Here is a 19,205-nt window from a genome sequence, read left to right on the forward strand (position 1 = left end):
AATTTTTAGGACGCAATAATTTAATATTTTATAATATTTCAATCGTCATGCATACCTTTTGGTTGCACGGATACGGAATGAAATCTATAACGTCGAGAAATTCATTGTATTTAATTTATTATCTAAATATTTTCATTTTTTTCCGCTATTTCAGTTCAATCTGTTGGTCCGATGCTCAGGGTTAAAAACGTGGTGTCCTGCGTGTGCAATGAGGTTATGGAGGAGGAATAAGTCGATTCAAAGACTTTTTTTTAAAGTATTTCGGCTTCTTAACGTCTGCGCCTCTGAATCCCTCCCATTATCTTGCGTTTCCATTTCCGGAAGCAGCACAATCCACTGCGGTGGATTTTCATGGAACGAAAGTATTTTTTACCTTCATAATACGCCTCGGTAGTCAGACCCCTAGATTCTTTCCCTTCGCATTTCCCCCCTTCTCGAGTTTCTTGGCATCCTCTTCCCATTCCACGTAAAAGCTAGAACGAGGGTCGTATCGAATCGCCTTCGCTGTCGAGTTTCGTTCTCCACGAGTTCGAGCCTTCGGCTTGCCAAGCGATTCCGATACGGCTCCAGGCACCACTTGACCATTGAACTGGCGCTCGCCGTGCTATCCCAGTTTGCCAGAAACCTGTATGGCATGGAAAGGCATGACAACTTCCACATGCTGGGGTTTTCATCATTCGGGAAATACTTGGTTAAAACAGAGAATTTTCCAAACAGCTCATCTTATTTATGATAATCGCGAGACATTCTTGGCTCGAATCACTTCGCGATAAAACACTCGCGTAGTTTGCATTGTGCAGTGAGATCTTCGTCGTTAGCGCGGGAGTAGATTTAATGGCCGGATCCCTTGATATCGTATCGCTAAAGCCATTATAAACTGGTTGTATAGAAAACTCGGAAAATGTGCATGAAATGTCAGGCCATGGGAAATTGTATCGCTAGTTTACATTGGGATAAAGGTGACACAGTGAAAAAGTATTGGAAACTCACCGTTACGCTAAGATGGTTAGCCACGATTTGTTTTGGGGCGTGTCGGTTTTGATACGGCGCGGGACTTATTTGCATCAGGGACGACGCCTGGCTCACATGAACCGTGAACGCTACCGATTTTTTGTATCTAATTTCCAGCGTTTTATTTGTCCGTGTAGTGTAAATGTGTTTCGGTACAGCTTCGTTTAAGGAATCCCAAATATACTTGTACGTGCTGATCGTGTATTGAATACTCATTAGCCTTTCTTCATCTTTCATCATAGAAGTGTGATGTGAGAAATTCAGTCGTACACTCAATAAATTTGAAAGCTCCTTTGATCATGTATATATAACATTTTTACATATCAGTATGTGTAGTAGTATATATGTTCAATGCAGCGGCTTCACTTACATGTAAATTATTCCTTCTTTTTGATCATCATAGGCGCAGAACATTCACTACTTCTAACACTCGGATGAAAAATTATACATTGCATATATCTATTCTTCTCCTGCTACTGAAATACTTACGTTGCAGTTTTTCGGGTTGCTACTTAATTTCTTACAATCGACTATTTGGCAACTCAAGTGAAGAACAAAGTTATCTTTGGAGTAAACTGCCCCAATTGGTGTTCTACTGTTTAATTCTGGTTTCTGTATTTTTATGAACACTTATATTGCTTTAATTTGTGTGTGAAATATGCCGTGCGGCATTGATTGTGGTTAGGGCTTAACTTTAAGCTGCTTGTAATAATGAAAGAACAGTCGAGCCCTTCCAGTTCATTTGGCATTTGACCATTAAGAACCCTGCAATGTTCATACCTTTCCCTGCAGATTTCAACATTACAGTTTATCAATATTTTAAGCCACCCAATGACATGGAATTTTTCACCTGATGAGGGTGTTTGAGTTTTAATCATTCATAATATGTTTGCCTCAGAAGCCCAAGGGCCGTGTAATGTGTCAATCGCCAAATTTCCAGTACTCATTCACGCCTCGCATCGGTATGGGCCAGTGCAATATTTCAATCGCAAATGTTTTACTCAATTGAGTGAGGCATTTCATTTAATCGAGATCCGCCTTGTTTTTTTGCAATGGCGATAGCAAGAGGATCTGCCAGCGGCACCAATAAATATCTCTCACGCTTCGTATCTTCGCCCCCTCTCCTTCCTCAACGCCGCTCTTCGCTGCTGCTGTTCATCTTTCACCCTGGGTCGCACTGGGATCATCCGTCCCCTCCACATCCATTCTCCTCCCCCAATCTCGATCACTTCCGCCTCGAAAAAATCTCATATTACTTCTCACTTAGGGAATCCAACAAAGGTCTTCTTTTTTCTACCGCCCCGTAGCATCTACCTCCCCCGAAAGCCATTGAAGGGAGGATATCTCGGGTCCTTACCTCCGTTGCTACATAAAGGTCCACGCGATTTTTTTCCTTCCCTGGGTCCCGTCGGAGCGGGAGGGAGTGCGCGACCCGTGTCCGGCCTTCCCGTTATTACCTATTTCTTCCCTCCGCCCATATCTTCCTGACGACGCCCCGGTGTGTCTAGGTGGCTCGGGAGATTAAGTCTTCACGGAGTCATAAGAGCCTATTTCTGGTGATTTGAGAAAATCGCTCTCTACTCGGCCTGTTAATGCGGACGTTTGAACTCCTTTTTCCTTTAACAATCCCATGAACTCCCCTTGACATGATCGCTGTTCAGCCTGTGTCGATCCGTGTCATAAATTCGCGGAAACATGGCTAGTAAACTGGAATTTTCGGCTAGTTGCATGTAACAGAACGGATAAAATATGTTACAGTTCATTTTTCAAATAATTTTTAGGGTGGAGAAGGGTCAGTTTGAAAAACATTTTTGGTGTACCAGTGTTGGCTGACAGAATTCATTGAAATAATAAATGTTTTTCCTCGGTCATAATGAATCGAGTCTCTCCGCGCGTAGGGAAGAATGCGGCTGAGATGTTGGGCAGGTTTTGAAAGTTATTTCACGATCCAGTCGCTGGGGTCCCTTCATTTTCTCCCAAGGAGAAATAGTATATTACACTTGGCTTTGCCACCTTTAAAAAATTTCCTCCGGTAAGTTCATGAAATATTTATGAGTACTCTTCAGAAATATTCATTTCTGGAGCGCATAACTAATTCAGATTTAGAATTGAATCCAGCGTCTTATCTTGGCGCCCTCGATAAACATTCCAAGTTGATCACTACATCGAAATCGAGAAAACTTATGATCTCTAGGAATAATGATCCCTGATTGGCCTGCAGTTGTCTTCGACCGAGTATCCTCGGGAATCCTTCGCCACTTTTACGCAATCTAAACGAGGTAAGATTTTTTCCATCCTCTATTTCATAGCATCTCATACCATATCTCGGTTCCCTGAAGCCTCGAAACGTTTCCACTTTTACGTCCAATTACCCGTGGTAGTCTCGCTCTGTCAATAAAAAAGGGCCTTCCATTAGCTCCGGTGTAATAAAACAGTGAAACGATTTTTCCCTTTCCCTTTAGCCATCCCCGAAAGTGCCCATGGGAGTCACTCGCTGCCACTCTCATCCTCCTTTAAGGAGCGCGAGGGAAAAGGGAGTGGATCGAATTATCTCTTCAAGTAGACGGTATTCCTCCTCCTCCTCGATACCTCGGAGTTTGCTGTAGACTTGATTGTTAACAACTTTCGGCAGTCCCTCCTCTGCTCCTTTTTATGATCCACCGTAACCATCACGAGTATAGACGGTGTAAATCTCTATCCCGCACGTTATGCCGGATATTCCTGTATTTATGTCGGATTCTCCTTTAACTTGGTGTCTTTATCCTGAAAATAACGGGGTAGAACAAAACTTGATACATGTGTGTCGTACCACTTTTGGAGTCTACGAGAGCTCCGGGATACAAAAGCTTTTGAAATCTTCGCTGAATCAAAAGGAAATGCGATAGTGTTCATTTGGATTTCATTAACATTTCTATCGTTTTAAATTACTTCTGGTATTTACAAAACGCTGTCTATTTGGAGTAGGAATCCTTGAATTAGTTATTACATTGCGATCCAAAGGGAATTTTGTTCGTCGATGATTCAATCTTTTCCCGGGGATTGCTTTCTTGGATTAGTATTTAACATACGCGGAGTATCGTGAACCGTGGCAACCAGGTAGTTCATATACCGTCCACTTGGGGAGAATTTGAAGCTGGGAACCTTGGGTATGAGCGTGTGCCAGTTTTCTCTCATTATCCTCCATTCCATTTTATGGTTAGGCTTATGAAAACTTTTCTGCCCTTGGAATTCCATTGAAGTCAGTTGAATATCGCTTTAGGGCTTGAGTGAGTCTTAGGGCTTTGCCTTGCTTTAGTCTTCTTCTACCGTCTATGCACGATTTTAGGATCAAACTTGTTTTTATCTGACTATTTACGTGTCTTAAATGGCAACATGATAGCCCAAAGCTTTTGCTTTCGTTTTTTTCCACCACTTATTAAATAGTGAAAGTCTAGTCGTCTAAAAGAAGCCATAAACTCGTGAGACTAATGCTATCATTCACTGCCCAGTATAAATTGTTTTTTTCCGATTCCTGTTTCAGGGTCATTCATTGAGTTACGGGACAATTAATTAGTTTGATTAACTTGATTTGTGGATTAGAGAGTGTTTTTCAATTTGTGTTCTTTTAGTAAAATCATTAATTCATCATAGAAATGGAAATTTTAGTGTAGAATGCATTCCTATGGGGCCGTCTATATTCTCAAGGAAAATTGAAAATAATTTTCAATATTTACATTGTCTTATGTAGTTATAAACTTAATGCGTTTCAGTATTAATAATTATGTGCATTTTGGGCGTGATCTGGGTATATTTGAAGTCTTAGACGCGTATCAGGTCATGTTTATGTTAAACGAGTTGCCTTTTGTCGAAAGAATTCCATAGTTTGAAGCGTGAGAGAACTTCTATATAGTTATTCGAAGTCAAGGCGCGCAAAGACCGATTCGGAGACTTGATCCGTTTATCCGGGATTTATTTGTATTATGCTTCAATGAAAGTATTTTAATTAGAATATTGGTGATTATAGTTTGGGCAGAATTGATGGGAAATGGAAAGGTGATCAGTTTTTTGGCTTACGTAACTTCTTTCATTAAAAATTGTGACGCGAATAAAACATTTGGCCAGGAAAATTGTAAGAAAGTTCCTTCGTAAGAAACCAAATAGAAGTTGAAATCATCAGATATTTAAAGTAACTTTTAAAAGGCCTGTGGCGGCGGGGTAACGTCCTTGCTTGCCAACTCAGAGGTCGTGGGTACCATTCCCACCTAGATGGATTTTTCTCCACTTATGGCTCGGATATATGTAATCGTCTTCAATACTATGTCTAAGGGTTAGGTGGAAGAAGGGACTATAAGTCTCAATCCCGCCCAATTAAGTCAATAAATAAATAAATAAAAATAAATAGCATGTAAATGCAAGCCAATGAGAGACATTATCTTAAGTTTCATGAACAAGCCTCGTGATATGGACGAGGAAAAGAGAATTTCCTCGTTGGCTTTGGGGCATAATGAATGGAGGAGATACCGCCGGGAGGTCAGTCCATCGTGATCTCCAGCGGTCATTCGTGAAGGAATGTCCGCCATACGGCATTGCCTGCTGGATAAATTTGTCTGGAATTTATATTCCTTGACCTTTCGGTGAATCAAAGACGGATTTCTTCTTTCTGGCCAAACCAGGGTGATATCGTCACCTGAATATCAAATTTCCCCAGTTTAGAATCAGGTATTAAATTCGATGGGAGGTGCGATTCGTGATACAGCTGAATTTCTAAGATAATCGAATATTGTGATTATTTTTCACCGTAATGTTAACTCTTCTGTACCCGGGATATGCCCGTAGGTCTCGTGTTCGAAGTACATTCCACGAGCATTGCATTAACATGCGCTAGATTATTTCCGTGTAGAATCTACGGCGGTATGTCACCGCAGTTGTCTCTTCATCCTGGAAATCGCGTTATTACTTAGGTTCGTAGGCGTTCTGAAATTACGTAATGTGATTTTCAGCTTTTTTTACCCCTCTCATAAATTTATGAAAATTCGTACTATATGAACCCCCCTCCCCATCTTACGTCATTAACGGCGCCGACATTTATGCATAAAAAAGCACCTCTTTCTACAGAAAATAAAAAATGTGTATTTAGTTTTGACGAAAAGGTTTCTCACCACGTGAAAACATCTACGGGTCACACTTCATGTGCGTTTTTTGCTGGAAAATGTAGACAATCGTGAATGAATTGTTCGTATGACCTAAGTGGCATCAGAATTCATACAATGAAATGAAATAACCATTTAGAAACTCTTTTAAAATTTTGATGAGTAATTAAATAACTCTGAAGCTACAGCTTCGGTAGTGAGCGTTTGCAAAATTTCTGTAGAGATCGAGGATAATTGCTTGATTTCATTATTTCTTCGTAATTGATAACCGAGTTAATGCTACAATGAATCCTTCGCAAGATTCACCCTAACTCTCCCACTACCTGTAAAGACACATAATGAAGCGGCAAACCATTCAACCCCTACCCCACTAAGTCTCACGTAATCTAAAAGATAGCCCCTTTTAGTGATTTTTAAAAACAAACTACAACAGGTTTGATCGCTTCGGTGGACGATGCACTTCGAGGATGCCGCAGCAAAAAAAATTATCGCTCGGCGGAAACAGTCCCAGATAGTCCGGTTGGAAGGTTGACTATTCTTCCAGGGGCTGGTGCTGCGTTAGCCGTAGCATAATTCAGAACTTTCCTTGGAGGATGCAGGTACGTGTACCTAAGTCATCCTCCAGGGAACTCTCCTCCCCGCCCTCATTTCCAGCTCCAAGTCAAGTCCATGCGGCAGTCGCTTTGATCCTGTCAAGATTGCCGAGAATAGCATCGGGTGTGTGTGTGTGTGTGTGTATGTCTGTTGGGGAGGAGGGGGTGCGGGAGAGTGACGGGGGAATAAAATGAGTTCAGCGGGGCGTAAGTAAGTCGAGTCCGACCTTGGCCGTGGCTAACGCGATCGCCCTGGCGTGCGGTGCTTGCTCCGCCGTTCACCCGCCCGCCCCATCCTCCCCGCCGCTAATGATCGCCAGTCCCTGTATCGTTCCTTGCGGGGGGTGAAGGGGGGTGTGCGGCGGTGCATGCCGGTCGGCCGTAGTGGGCACGGGAGAGGGCCGTCGTAGGCCCCTCACCTCTTCCAAACGGCTGGACGCCGTGGGAGATATACGAGGGTTACAAGAGGATTAGCGTCCTTGATTGAAAGTGTCGACGACAAGCAGGTTGATCATTGGAATCACAGGGGTTTCCCCGGAGAGGTTTCTTTAGGGTTTTCGTGTTTCGTGGAGGACAAGCGGTCGCCATTATGTGGGCAAGTGGGATGAGATTCCCGCTGTCACCTTCGTATCGATTTATCGTTCGTCACGTCCAGGGTTGCGGCGGAATGAACAGGCGAAGGGAAAGTTGGAAATGAGTCTTAAGACATTGTCGAGCCACGGAGCAGAACTTGGTCGCCGATTTCTGCTCCGGAATGCAACGTCATTCCGGATAGCTCGGAGTGCACGCCATTAAGATTTTCTTTTTATATGTTAGATAAAATTAGGAATATGGTGAATTTACGTCCACAATAATAGTCTATGAACGAGTCCATTTTCGATGCTTGACCTTTATTTTTTTCTAGCTTCAAATCATAATAGGCCAAATTTGTAAATTATTATTATATGTAGTTGGGATTTTAGCAGCTTTTCAAGAGAGATCGAATATGTTTTCAAGAGTCTATGTTGTCCCTGATTGACGGCCAGCGCTTAATATCTCCCTGTAAGATAGGGATTCTTTGGCACACCATAATCATTTGCCATTACGCCTTTATTTATACTGACATGTGGTCATAACAAACCTTTTTAAATGCTCTTGGGTTTTGTCAGGGTAAACTTCAAATTTGGTTTTCCGCCGCGCCGTTTCTCCTCTATTGTATAACTCTTTCTCCGTAAATGCTGACGACTCGACTCCCACTAATCATGAATCGAGTGAGGAAGCTGGACAGAGTTACAGAGACTGGTTATTATTTATCGATGAAGTCCACATTCAAAATTGCAATCCTGTTTAATTGCGATAATGCAGTTCTGCTATAGACTTCAGCTATGTCAAGGAACGCCTTTAAAAGTGTTTAGGAAATCGTACTTTGCCCGGACATTTCCGAAGTTAATTTTTTCCCTGGGATTTTTAAAAGAGCGTCGGTGTGCCCGCCCAGCCATAGTGTAAGCCATGAATCCCCAAAGAAACTGAATTCTCCTGGGCTGTCACTCAACGCCCATGAACACCTCTCACCTCTAGGGTGACTGAAAAGGGAAAAAGTTCAGGATAATTCTCTCCCACAGGGTTAAGGGCAGATATCTGGGCCAGCCCATAGTCCCTTCGCTAGCATCATGTCATTAACGCTCACGCTAAGGATCGGATTTCAGTTCGGGAAGCCGGCGAAATGAGGAGTGGTCTTGAAGGCTTTTAGTTGAGCCCCAGGCCATCCATGATCACATTACATCTCCCCATTCGGCTACGGGGAGAAGGCTTCATGTGGGTGGATATGGGTTAGAAAGATTTCCTCTTTCGATGGAAATTTGAGGACGTTCAAAGGCGACCTTGTAAAAAAAACCCTATTGAAAAGACCTTGTTGCGAGGCCTTCAGCGAAACTTCGTTCATTGAGTCCTTGTAAGACGTGGAGGTACACATTTTGTGATATAACCGACGGTTTAGGGTGCTGACAATCGTTTTTTAGGCGAGGTTAAACGTTCATTTTGGCGCCATCTACGTATTGCGTCATAGCTCTAACTTTGAGTAAAGTTAGTTGCAGTGGCAATGTAAATTTAAGCCCCTGTCATTGGACCAGTAATGATCCTTAAGTATGGGAATTTGACTTGTGGTTTTTGTGTGGCAGAGCAAAAATTAATCTGAGGCTTAAGTACTTAATTGTACACCTTAAGATATGAATAATTAACCGTAGAAATTGATTCCACCTACGCTGTTGAAAGTATATCGTGTGTCGTTGGCACTGTAGGCGTAACCGGAAACAGAGAACAGATAAAAACCATGAATTTAGTGACACTACTTCATTATTGAATTGTATTTATATTCAACTTTGCCATTAGATAGAGAAAGATACATCTTTGGCTGTCACCCGTGTCGATATTTGTTGAGAAATGCAAGTGGGTGAAAAAAATACTACGATTACCTCAGATGGGACTGCAGTAGAGCTTCCCAACAGTCAGCTCGGATAACCATTGTGAATCACTAATCGAAAAAATTCGTAAATATACTAGAAACTTACCAACATATTCAGAGATTGCGAGGGCGGGCGGCTAGTTTTTGCCCCTTGAAATTGATTACCCTAAAATGTTATGCACTAAGTACGTGCCGATATGTGTAATCACTAAGTGTCATATATGAATGTGGCTTAATATGGTTATGAATGAAAATTAATCGAGGAAACATTCCTCGGTCCGTGTTCACATGACATTTTTGCGTCCCCTAAGTATGAATATGGCATTCTTGTTATTGTTGCAGTGCGCCTTAGTGATAACGTTGCATGAATTTGTAATGCCGTGAAGTGTTACGGGTGCGAATGAGAAAGGGGTGGTTGGGAGGGCGGCAAGATGAGAGAGAGAGAGGGGAGCGGATTGGTGGGTTGGGAGGACGTGATGAATCGCTCCAGTGAGGCGGGATGAAATGGGCAGATGGAAGTTTTGGTGCAAATCGCCAATATACCGTCCTCGCCCCTTTCCTGAGTCACCCCAGGTTGCGGTTTTTCGTGAGAAACAATTGTGAACGCCACGATGCGTCGCGGTCGTATTTCCGGCAAAATGGTGGAGCGGTTTAGAGTCGTCCTTGATGGGAGAGGAAGTCACTCCTCGACCGCGTAGGGGAAGTCCCCCTAGCTTTGAAAATATTTGCCTCGCTCCGACATTGAAACTGTTTGAAGTCAAGGGTCCTCCTCGCATCTTTTTTTTGCGCGGATCATTTTCTCATGTTCAAAAATTGTAGTCGCAAATTCGAGCTTATTTTCAACACACTGGACCCATGATCAGCTTTGATCGCCAGACCAGTAAACTAATAATATGTGTTAGTTGAATTATTGCTAACTTTCGATTCATGTATGGACTCGTGTGTTGTCTTTCGTTAGATACTGACCTGTATATTCCCCGTTCTTTTAGCTTACAAATACTTCGTACTGAAGAAGTATTTTAAAGTGGTTCTATCTCGCATTTTGCTGAACAGCATCTTATCCATTCCAGTTAACCGTATGCATTCGGTTGGTTAATTGTGTTCGCATTCGTCCTAACATCTCGAGCTATACTTTCAGCCAGGTGATTGCTTAACCTTTCAATCGATGTAAGATTTGGTGCTTTCCCGGCTCACGGCTGCGGTGAAGTCTTCGCGAGTTATCCACCGGGTCAGGGTTGCGTGTCGAACGTTAACTCCGTCTGCCCTCATCCTCTAGGAATTGATATTTAATGACTTTTTCATTTTATGCATTGATTATACCATGCGACCTCAGCCGTCAGAACGCTTTAAAAATCCAATTACTACTGGTCCAGTCATCGTGATTTCGTTAGTCAAGGATGCGCATGATTAGTAATGGCCCCATTGTTGTATCCGTTGAGCGTGAAAAAGTGTGCTGTTCATTCTTTCAAACCCAAAAGGTTCGAATACTTCTGCGGGTACGGATTTTGGGCTCCGGTTTTACTGTATTTACTATGCGAATTTTGCGCTGTTAGAGCTTCAAAGAGTAGATGAGTGTTGCTCTTCATCACAGTGTTGCCATCAGCGCATTTTAAATGAGGTCCCATCAATTATCCGGGTGAATTCATTTCTTCATTCGACCTAATGGGGCCGAGGTAATTGTAGGACAGCGGACTCTCGTTGAAGAAGCCTTAAACTCGGTCTTTAACTCCGACCGTGCTCCGCTGCGTACACAGAGCCGAATGCGAGCTGGAGAAAGTGCATGAAAGCATTTCGCTCCCCTCCCTCGCCATCCGGCCGGACGCTCTCCGAGAAGATACAAAAAAGTCCCCGCGTATTTATTGGAGATTCATCTCATCCGGGAGGACTTCGTGGCGGGGTAGATTGCTGCATGCATTTTGCCTCTCCTGCACGCCCTTCCCTCCTCTAGTCGTCCATTCCCCTCTCCCTCATGCGGGGAAACCATCTCTGTTTAATTTCTGCCAGGCTATCGAGGTCACCGTGTGGGGCAGGAAGGGGGCGTCGGCGGCGGGGGAGGAGGGTTGCACTGATTGGTTGAATGGAAACGAGGGGAGGGATGGGGGTTGTGTAGTGGCGTGGGAAAAGGGTCCGAGAAGGGAGGTGGAGGGAATTTGAGGGTACGGGTCGGGGTATCGCTCGATGGCCTTCTGTTCCCCAGCCAGCCCCCCACCCCTTCTTCTCTGCCTCGGTACCCTCGAATGGACCGAGAGAGAGAGAGCGCGTTCAAAGTCCGACGTTCAACTGTCAGCTTCTGTCCTCTTGGACCGTTCATCCCGAATGGGTTCAGGCGAGCGTGTGAAATTTGAGGGGGAAGGGGGAAGTCGATTTACACCCGGGAGGTTTAATCTTCGTTTTTTTCATGTGACCGTTTCCCTCAAAACTACCCCATGAGACTCCTTGTTAAAGCATTAAATCAGTCAAGTATACAACAGCCCGGTTGTAAAAATAACTCTGAAAATATGAGTCAAAAAATACATTTCGCCACTTCTTTGCCTTCCGCTCACATTTCCACTGAGTTGTTAGCCTGTGAGGCTAACGTTCGACTCCAAACTATATACAAATGAACACTATAAGCTAAATTATTATGCACAAGCCGAAGTTAAGGAAGTTGAAAGCACTGTTCTACGTCAAAATGACTTAGTTATCATTGCGTTGACATCATCTAAGGTCATCGGATGCCAAAATACGTTTTAGTGCTGCTTTGCGACCTAATTTAATTTAGGAAACGTATCATCTTCGTTAAATATGCATGACGAATATTTTTCATGACTAAACAAAACAAAGAAAAACTTGGCGCTCACACTCAATTCTCCCTCGCCAGAAGTTTTTTTATTAATGAATGTTGGTATTCTGCCGTTTAAGGTAGGTTTTGGATGGTCATATTCTCCTCATCACTGCATTCCTTAACTTCATTTGATTGACAATAATAGAGAACTTAACACCCCGCACCACATTTTCTGTTAATTCAATTCTTCATACGTTTCCCTTAATTCTGTCCAATATGCTTATCCATTTCCCCCCAATAACCCACCCGCTTAAATGTTCTCCCCTCTTTCACAATCTTAAATATTCCGTTTCCCATCAAAATGATCCTTATCAACCTATCTCTTTTGGCCATCTCCCAACAATCCTCTCTTCTCCCTCACCATGACTGTTATTTCCTCTTTGGTTTTCCTTTCCGTTTATTTAATCCATTTTCATCCTTCACAACCACCCCACAAAACCCTCCCAATTTACGCGGTATCGTCTGGAAATTTTGTGTTATCCTCGAGAAAAGATAATAATTGTCGTGCGCCTTGTTTCTGTCATTTAAATTCTCTTCCAGTGCTGATCACATTCTTCATGGGGAATCGTAGCAAAATGTATTTGTCTTGAGCTGGATCATGATGAACATTATTGTCTGCATACAAAATCTGCTTCCTAAATCTGAATCAATTGTTTAAATTTCCTGAAATGATTAAGTGGAAATAATTGTAATCGACTCGGTAAATTTTAATCTTCATATTTCACTAGTTAATTGTCATTCGATAGCTGCTTTTATATCCATCCGGACTATGAAAGCATTAAAATGAAGCACCCATATCTCTCGCGCACTTGTGTTAACTCTTTGGCCAAAGAAAGGATGTGACTCTCTGTGTGTTTCGGTTTCGAAGCTTGTTAAACCATTAGTGTGTTCTCCACCCTCATATTGCAGTTAAAACGCGATTTCCTACCAGAAATATGCGAGAGAAAAATGACAATTCTTGCAATTGCTACTGGGACTTTTTGTCCCCCCCCCCTCCTGGAGGTCACGGCCTCTTCTGTAGGTGACTCGTCCGGGAATGGACGTGGCCCCACTTTGTGCCCCCTCACCGCCGCTGAGATCTCCCTCCTCTCTCCCGGAGAGAGCGATTTCGCCCCCCCCCCACCCACCCATCACCCATTCCATAACGCTGCCCCCGGCCTCTAAGCCACAACACTCCACTGCACGTTGTGGTAATGCTCTGGTCGGGACCGTTTCTCCATAGGGGATTGTGTGGTCCCAGGGCAGGAGAAGGTTGTGTGTGTTATGCATGTACGCGCGTCGAGCTTATGAATTACCCTTAAAGCTGGAAATTTTGTGGAAAGATATTTTAATTTATATAAGCCTCACGACCTATTAAAATTTGTAAGATCTCTGAGAGAATTCTTCATTCCACGTCCCGAGGTGGAGCGTTAACTTCCACGATACCCCGCGATAAATGCCACTCAAGCAGTAGCCTTATTTTTCATTGAAAAATCTTCATATTCAGACTCCGTTGTGAGTCATTTTACTTTAATATTATCATCATTATTTTTTAATTTCGTCACGTTTGGGAAATGAAATTCCTTTCACCATATGGCATACTTTGGAAGTCGGTGATCTTCCACGTTATAAAATTACTTGAGGATGTTCCCCCTCAATGGGTTTACTCCTTATTGAGTTTTTTCAATTAATTAGATGTTAGGAAAGATTAGTGAAACCTTTGATGTGGAGAATGGTTTTATATGGTGTGGAAACATACACATCAAAGAAGGGTGATAGTCACAGTAGATAGATGGAAAAGGACGAAAGAAAAGCCAACGAAGAAGCACCAGTCAAGGTGGGGGGAGGAGAGAGGATCGATTGAAGAAAACTAAACGAGGCAGGGAGGAAGTGCGCAGTGCATTTTAAAGGGAAATGGAATATTAAGGGCTGTAAAAGAGGGGAGAACGTTATGCAGGTGAGTAACGAGTAGGAAAAGAATAAACAATTGGGACGGATTGAAGGCAGGTGGGATATATGCGGATATGAAGGATTTTTTGTAGTGTTGAAACCCCTACCTTTCTCAGCCGGAAGGCTGAAAAAAGTAGGGGTTTCAAGTTTCGCGTTCATTCTTTCCATGAAAAGTTGACTACTAATTAATAATAAACAGAAACACGAAGCTTCAAACGTTCACGTGTGTAATGTATCGAAACAGGCGGTATCGCAACGACGGCGAATCCATCAGCAATCTTGAGAGCGTACGAATAGCTCCTAGTTTTATTATTTCGAAGGCACTATGGCATTAGTGATACATGATTATTCGGAGTTGTTGAGAGTAAGATAACGGGTGTGTGAATATTTAGATTCCTGTTGTTGATACTTAGGGAGTGGCAGTATTTGTTCCTCACAAGCTCCTTAACTGTGATTTTGGGTAAAGTTCATCGAAGATTCACCATTATTAAAGGAGTAAATTGTAGGGTAGTAGAGGAAGAGGAAATTGTGCTCGTTGAGAGTTAACAAAAAAATCGTGTGCGTGCAGAAATCATTTCTGAAAAAGGTTTTACCCGTTAATAGTCGGCGAAAAATTTGAAAGGATTTTATGGTGTTAAATTTTTGGGGTCTTTTTCAGACGTCATAATGTTTATAAAATTTTCCTGGGTTACAATTTCGGATAAACACTTGCCCGGGTTTATTCATGTACGGGTCACACCAGTGCAGTAGTTGTTCATTCATTCACAGTGGGTCGTCGAGAACGGGAATGCAACGTAAAAGAAAACGCTCTTTAGGATTTACTGTCATTTTGCTCATGTTGACTTTACTTTAAAATATATCATGGGTTGCTACTTCATTCATCACTTAATAGATCCCAAGTGTGGTAAATGATTTTGCATAAAATAGGCATTCCTATCAAATTTTCTTAGGGATTTAACTCCCAGCTAATGATCAGTTCAACGCTGCCTCAAGGTAGTGACCGCTCTGTAGTTGATTTTGTCTCCGTTTCTTTATATTAAGATCATTTTGAGCTACTGCGTGATGATTCTAAGCGCAGCCATTCTTCCAGACCAACTGAATCCCATTGTTATCGTAAATAATACGGCGGTTAACTCCGTAAGGGCGTGCTTTCTCTTGAGAGTAATCGCTGCGCCATCTCTCAGCTATCCCGCGAACTACAGAGTGAGCGGAGACAGTGTATGCGTATTGCTTTATGTACTCGTTTCCTCGCCGCGTACTTCCACTCGTGAGGCGATCCTCCTCTAGATAACTGGGAATTACTTCCCCCGCTACCGTCCCGCCGCCGTAATAAATGCCCTGGCCTTTTTTAATGGACCGCCTTGCGTCGGTTTTTTTGTTTCCTGCCGTCGGGTGTGATCCACTTAACTTCGGCGGTTAGTCTCCGAAGTAATTGGTTCGTTTTTATGTTTTCCCATCAGGATAAACAGATGATCAACTTGTTCAAGGTTTATTTGGAGGTTTTCAGATGGAATTTAATGAGAAATATTATCTTCTATAAACATTTTGGGGTTATACTTGTCCATGGAATCCCTTATTTTTCTTTTATAGCATGTTGGTAATCGGCCACTATTTCTTTTGATCTGGATTTAAAAACGCTGAGTAATGAATTATTTGTTGTTAATTTGGATCCTAATCCCAAGGAAGGATAAAGTTTAATGTAAAATATTAATGTCCCCCCAAACCTATTGCAGGTATCCTCACAACTATTCGGAAGTATTTTATGCTATAACATTATTTATTCAAGTATTGTCACCAGCCGAGAGAGCCTCTTATACCCTGTTCAAGAGCTCGTTCCTAAACTAATGTATAAATAACTTTAAGAATTTGTTGTTATCATTAATGTGTTGAAATTATTTTAGTTTATAGATGAGTCAAAATTTTGATTGATCCATCCCATTTAGGTATTTACTGAAATTCATGAAAAAATGACGGAAATGTCGATTACTGTCGAAGATTTATTCATTTAATATAATTTTGCAATAATTGTGTAGTAGATGGTGTTCTTTTTAATAGTTTTCAATTTCAGTTGCACCACATCATTCAAAATTGAAATTGTTTTTGGTTATATTCACATTTTGGATAAATAAAAGGAATTTTGTTTTCCCCTTTGACTCTGGTACAGTAAAGATATTATTTGGATCGTTCTATTGGCGATTATTTCGAACGATTCTTATAATGGGCGTTAATGTCTTCATGAATCTGTTTTAACAAATGTGTTTCAGTAACAATCATCGGTTGTCCTTCTGTGGTGTACAATAACTTAACATCAGATTATAGTACTATTTTCTATATTGTCGCCTTACACGTAAACCGAAGAAACCTTCTGGAAACTAATTATCTTCGTCGATTTTCTTGTTGTGTATTTTTTCCTGAAAAGTTTAAATAACCAGTCTTATCAAAGACGTAACCAATGTTTTCCTGAAATCTTTTTATTTTAAATGATCTCCTAACTAACTGTTATGAATAGAAGATATCCCTAACTATTGGAATATTAACCTATGTGCTTATACTATACAGGATGTGTGCCGAAAATATGAAACAGGAGTAATTATTGTCGTCGTAGGAGTGATCATTTGGTTTTATTATAAATGTGTGAAGTGGTGAAGTGTTGAAATTATTTCCTATTCACTATAGTTTGTGTCTCATAACAAAAATACGGGTTCGCAGAATAAATATTGAGTATATAGTAGGTTTCTCAAAATAGTTTTTTTTAACCCTTGATCAATATAAGCTTTCAATTGTTGCATTATGGTGGGAGAAACTTATAATATGGTATCGATAATTATTTCGGAAAATATCTTGTATTAATCGTCATCATTCAGGTTTCTGCCAAAAAACTCAAAAATATTTTGGTAGCCTGTGAAATTTTTATGAATAAGATGCATTTCGCGGCATTCGGATGTGATATTCAGTCATCATTACTTCTTGTCTCACTGTCCTATTCCTTAATCGTCCTACTAGCAATTTACATGAGTTCTCTCTTAGGAGCTATAGTTTAAAGTGTTCTTTTCTAATATCTCCTTGAATTAGATACCATTTTTCGCTCTCCTAACATTTCAACCACTCACCGCAATTCTTTCTCTCGCTTTCTCTCTCTCTCTCTCTCCCTCTTTATCGCACTCGATCCCTTCACTCGTCCGTTTGCTTCCACTTATTCCTTCCCTCGATCCATTCCTTTAAACAACGCTCCCCTACTTGCCTTGCCCTTCATCCCGCGATCCCGCCCCCTTTCACCTCCCGAAATGCAAACAAAAAACCAACCCCCTCCGCCCTTTGATATCACTGCATATGTCCGTTCACACCCTGGTCTTCCCCGTCCCATTCGCCCTTAAGGCCCTGGTGGAGTACCGGCTCCCATAAGCAGCCGACAGCAGCCACCTCGTGCCAAGAAAACCCAGAGGAGGGTGACCCACAATGAGAAGAGATACCATTCAGGTACCCACCCCACCCCCTTTGAAATCAGCCCTCGCCCACTAACTTGTGCCGTCAGGGCATCTTTCTATCCCTTCCCCAAATTAAAGAGTCGTTTCCTCAATCGACTCCAAAACCAGGATGTCGTCGTAAAGAGGTTCTCGGAACACCCTCGAGAAATGGACCTCCAGGGAGTATGAAATTCCTAAATATTTTTTTCTATTCTTTTATTCTCTCTCTACGATCGAAAATACCATCACTATTTTCATGCGTTTTCGTATTGTCATTGTTTTTCTTCGTCACGGTTATAATAATATAATCTGTATTCTTGAAAGGTAAATTATTAGCGTATTTGCTTGAGGTATTTGCATGGCCTTTCCACAAAAGACTGCGCTTTGGTCACGTCTTTCAATGGAGAGCGGTGGAGCGAGCAGGTGACGCCTTTTTTTCTCAACTTAACTTATCCCCATTTAAAATCTTTATTTCTCTGCATTTATTCCTCCCTTCTTATTATTTTCTACAATTTTAATTACTCGGCATTTCTCCGTCCTGCTTTTTCAGCTTTCCAGCTTCATTTTCTCCTCTTTTTTCGAACCTAATTTTAAATTATTAATTTTAAAGTCGTGCGGTGATTTTGTTTCACTGTTTTTTATTACTCTGATGGTATTGACTTGGTGGTATATTCATCACTGCAAAGGTTGTTATTTTTCTACCGTGGGCATCATAAAGTATATAGTATTATCAAATAAACGAGAAAAGAACCATCATTTGCAGTCAGCGAGAGTTAAACTTGCGGCTAAGGCTTTGTTTTACGAGTATTCATAGAGGTGAAAGAAGTTTTTTAAGGCTTTCCGGGTATCCTGAGATTGGCTTGAAAGAAGCTATGCTCTGAGCATACGCCGGAGCGCTACATGAGGCTGCTACTATACTTTTGAGCGTAGAATGAAATGTGGTGGATGGTTGTGACTAAAATCTCGGGTAATTTTACGGCCGTGTACTCTTATATTTCGCATGTACTTCTCAAGTTCCACTTTTCACGATGTCTTCCCAAGGAGGCACACACCCTTTACCCGCGCCCTCCATCACTCGTGCTTACTGATTTCCCAAGTAGCTTGTCTCTGTGGAGACAGGTTCTCACTCCTTGCACTGTTGCTGTAAATTAACACTTCTCTCCGCATTTCCGTCTAGTTTCTAGAAAAGCATAACGTAATATAATATCACTGCTCTTATATTGTCTCTAACATGTTTGAGTACTGTTTTATTCACATCGTGTGTGTCAGCGTTCACGCGTCTCTCGAACGCTGCGTGTAAATGTTGTGGTCAATTGTCCCCTGAGGATCCATTTTGATTATCCGTATCGTGTGTTGGTGCACGGTTTCAATCCTTGCCTCGATGTTTGTGTGCTTATGTGTTTGTGTATCTGTGGTGGTTGGTTCTCGTTCGGTTTACGGATGTTTGCTATTGTTTCCTCGTCCCAATCCCCCACCACCACCTTTGTACGTACCTTCGGTGTGAGGGTGCACATAGTACTGTGTCCGCATGGTTGGATGTATTACACATCTGTCGCTGTAGTCTTACTTTTAAGTTCGCACCTGTAGTAAGTTGCACGCTTAATGTTATTGCCACTTCGGTGTTTTTTCCTCTGTTTTTATTGTTACTATTTGTAATATGTGTCTTAATCCGCTGGCCTCGCGATCTGTGTAGTACGGTTTGGTATTGTAGTTTATGGCATCCCTTCTCTCTCTCTTATTGCAACCTCTACCCGAATGTATTCTCCTTCGGTCGCTTTCTACTCTTCTTGCGGTGGTGTTTACCTGAAGGTAAGG

General features: G+C 41.9%; 1 protein-coding gene across 1 annotated transcript in view; it reads left to right on the forward strand.

Annotated features, from left to right (window-relative positions):
- Nucleotides 1-19,205, forward strand: part of DIP2 (disco-interacting protein 2) — a 409,814-nt gene that overhangs the window by 294,986 nt on the left and 95,623 nt on the right. Inside the window, exon 3 of the mRNA XM_071590132.1 lies at nucleotides 17,302-17,403. Within this exon, the coding sequence (XP_071446233.1) occupies nucleotides 17,302-17,403 (102 nt within the window). The remainder of the gene's footprint in view (nucleotides 1-17,301; nucleotides 17,404-19,205) is intronic.

Source organism: Hetaerina americana, unplaced genomic scaffold (assembly GCF_022747635.1).
Source record: "Hetaerina americana unplaced genomic scaffold, ioHetAmer1.1.p SCAF_4, whole genome shotgun sequence".
NCBI classification, from domain to species: domain Eukaryota; kingdom Metazoa; phylum Arthropoda; class Insecta; order Odonata; family Calopterygidae; genus Hetaerina; species Hetaerina americana.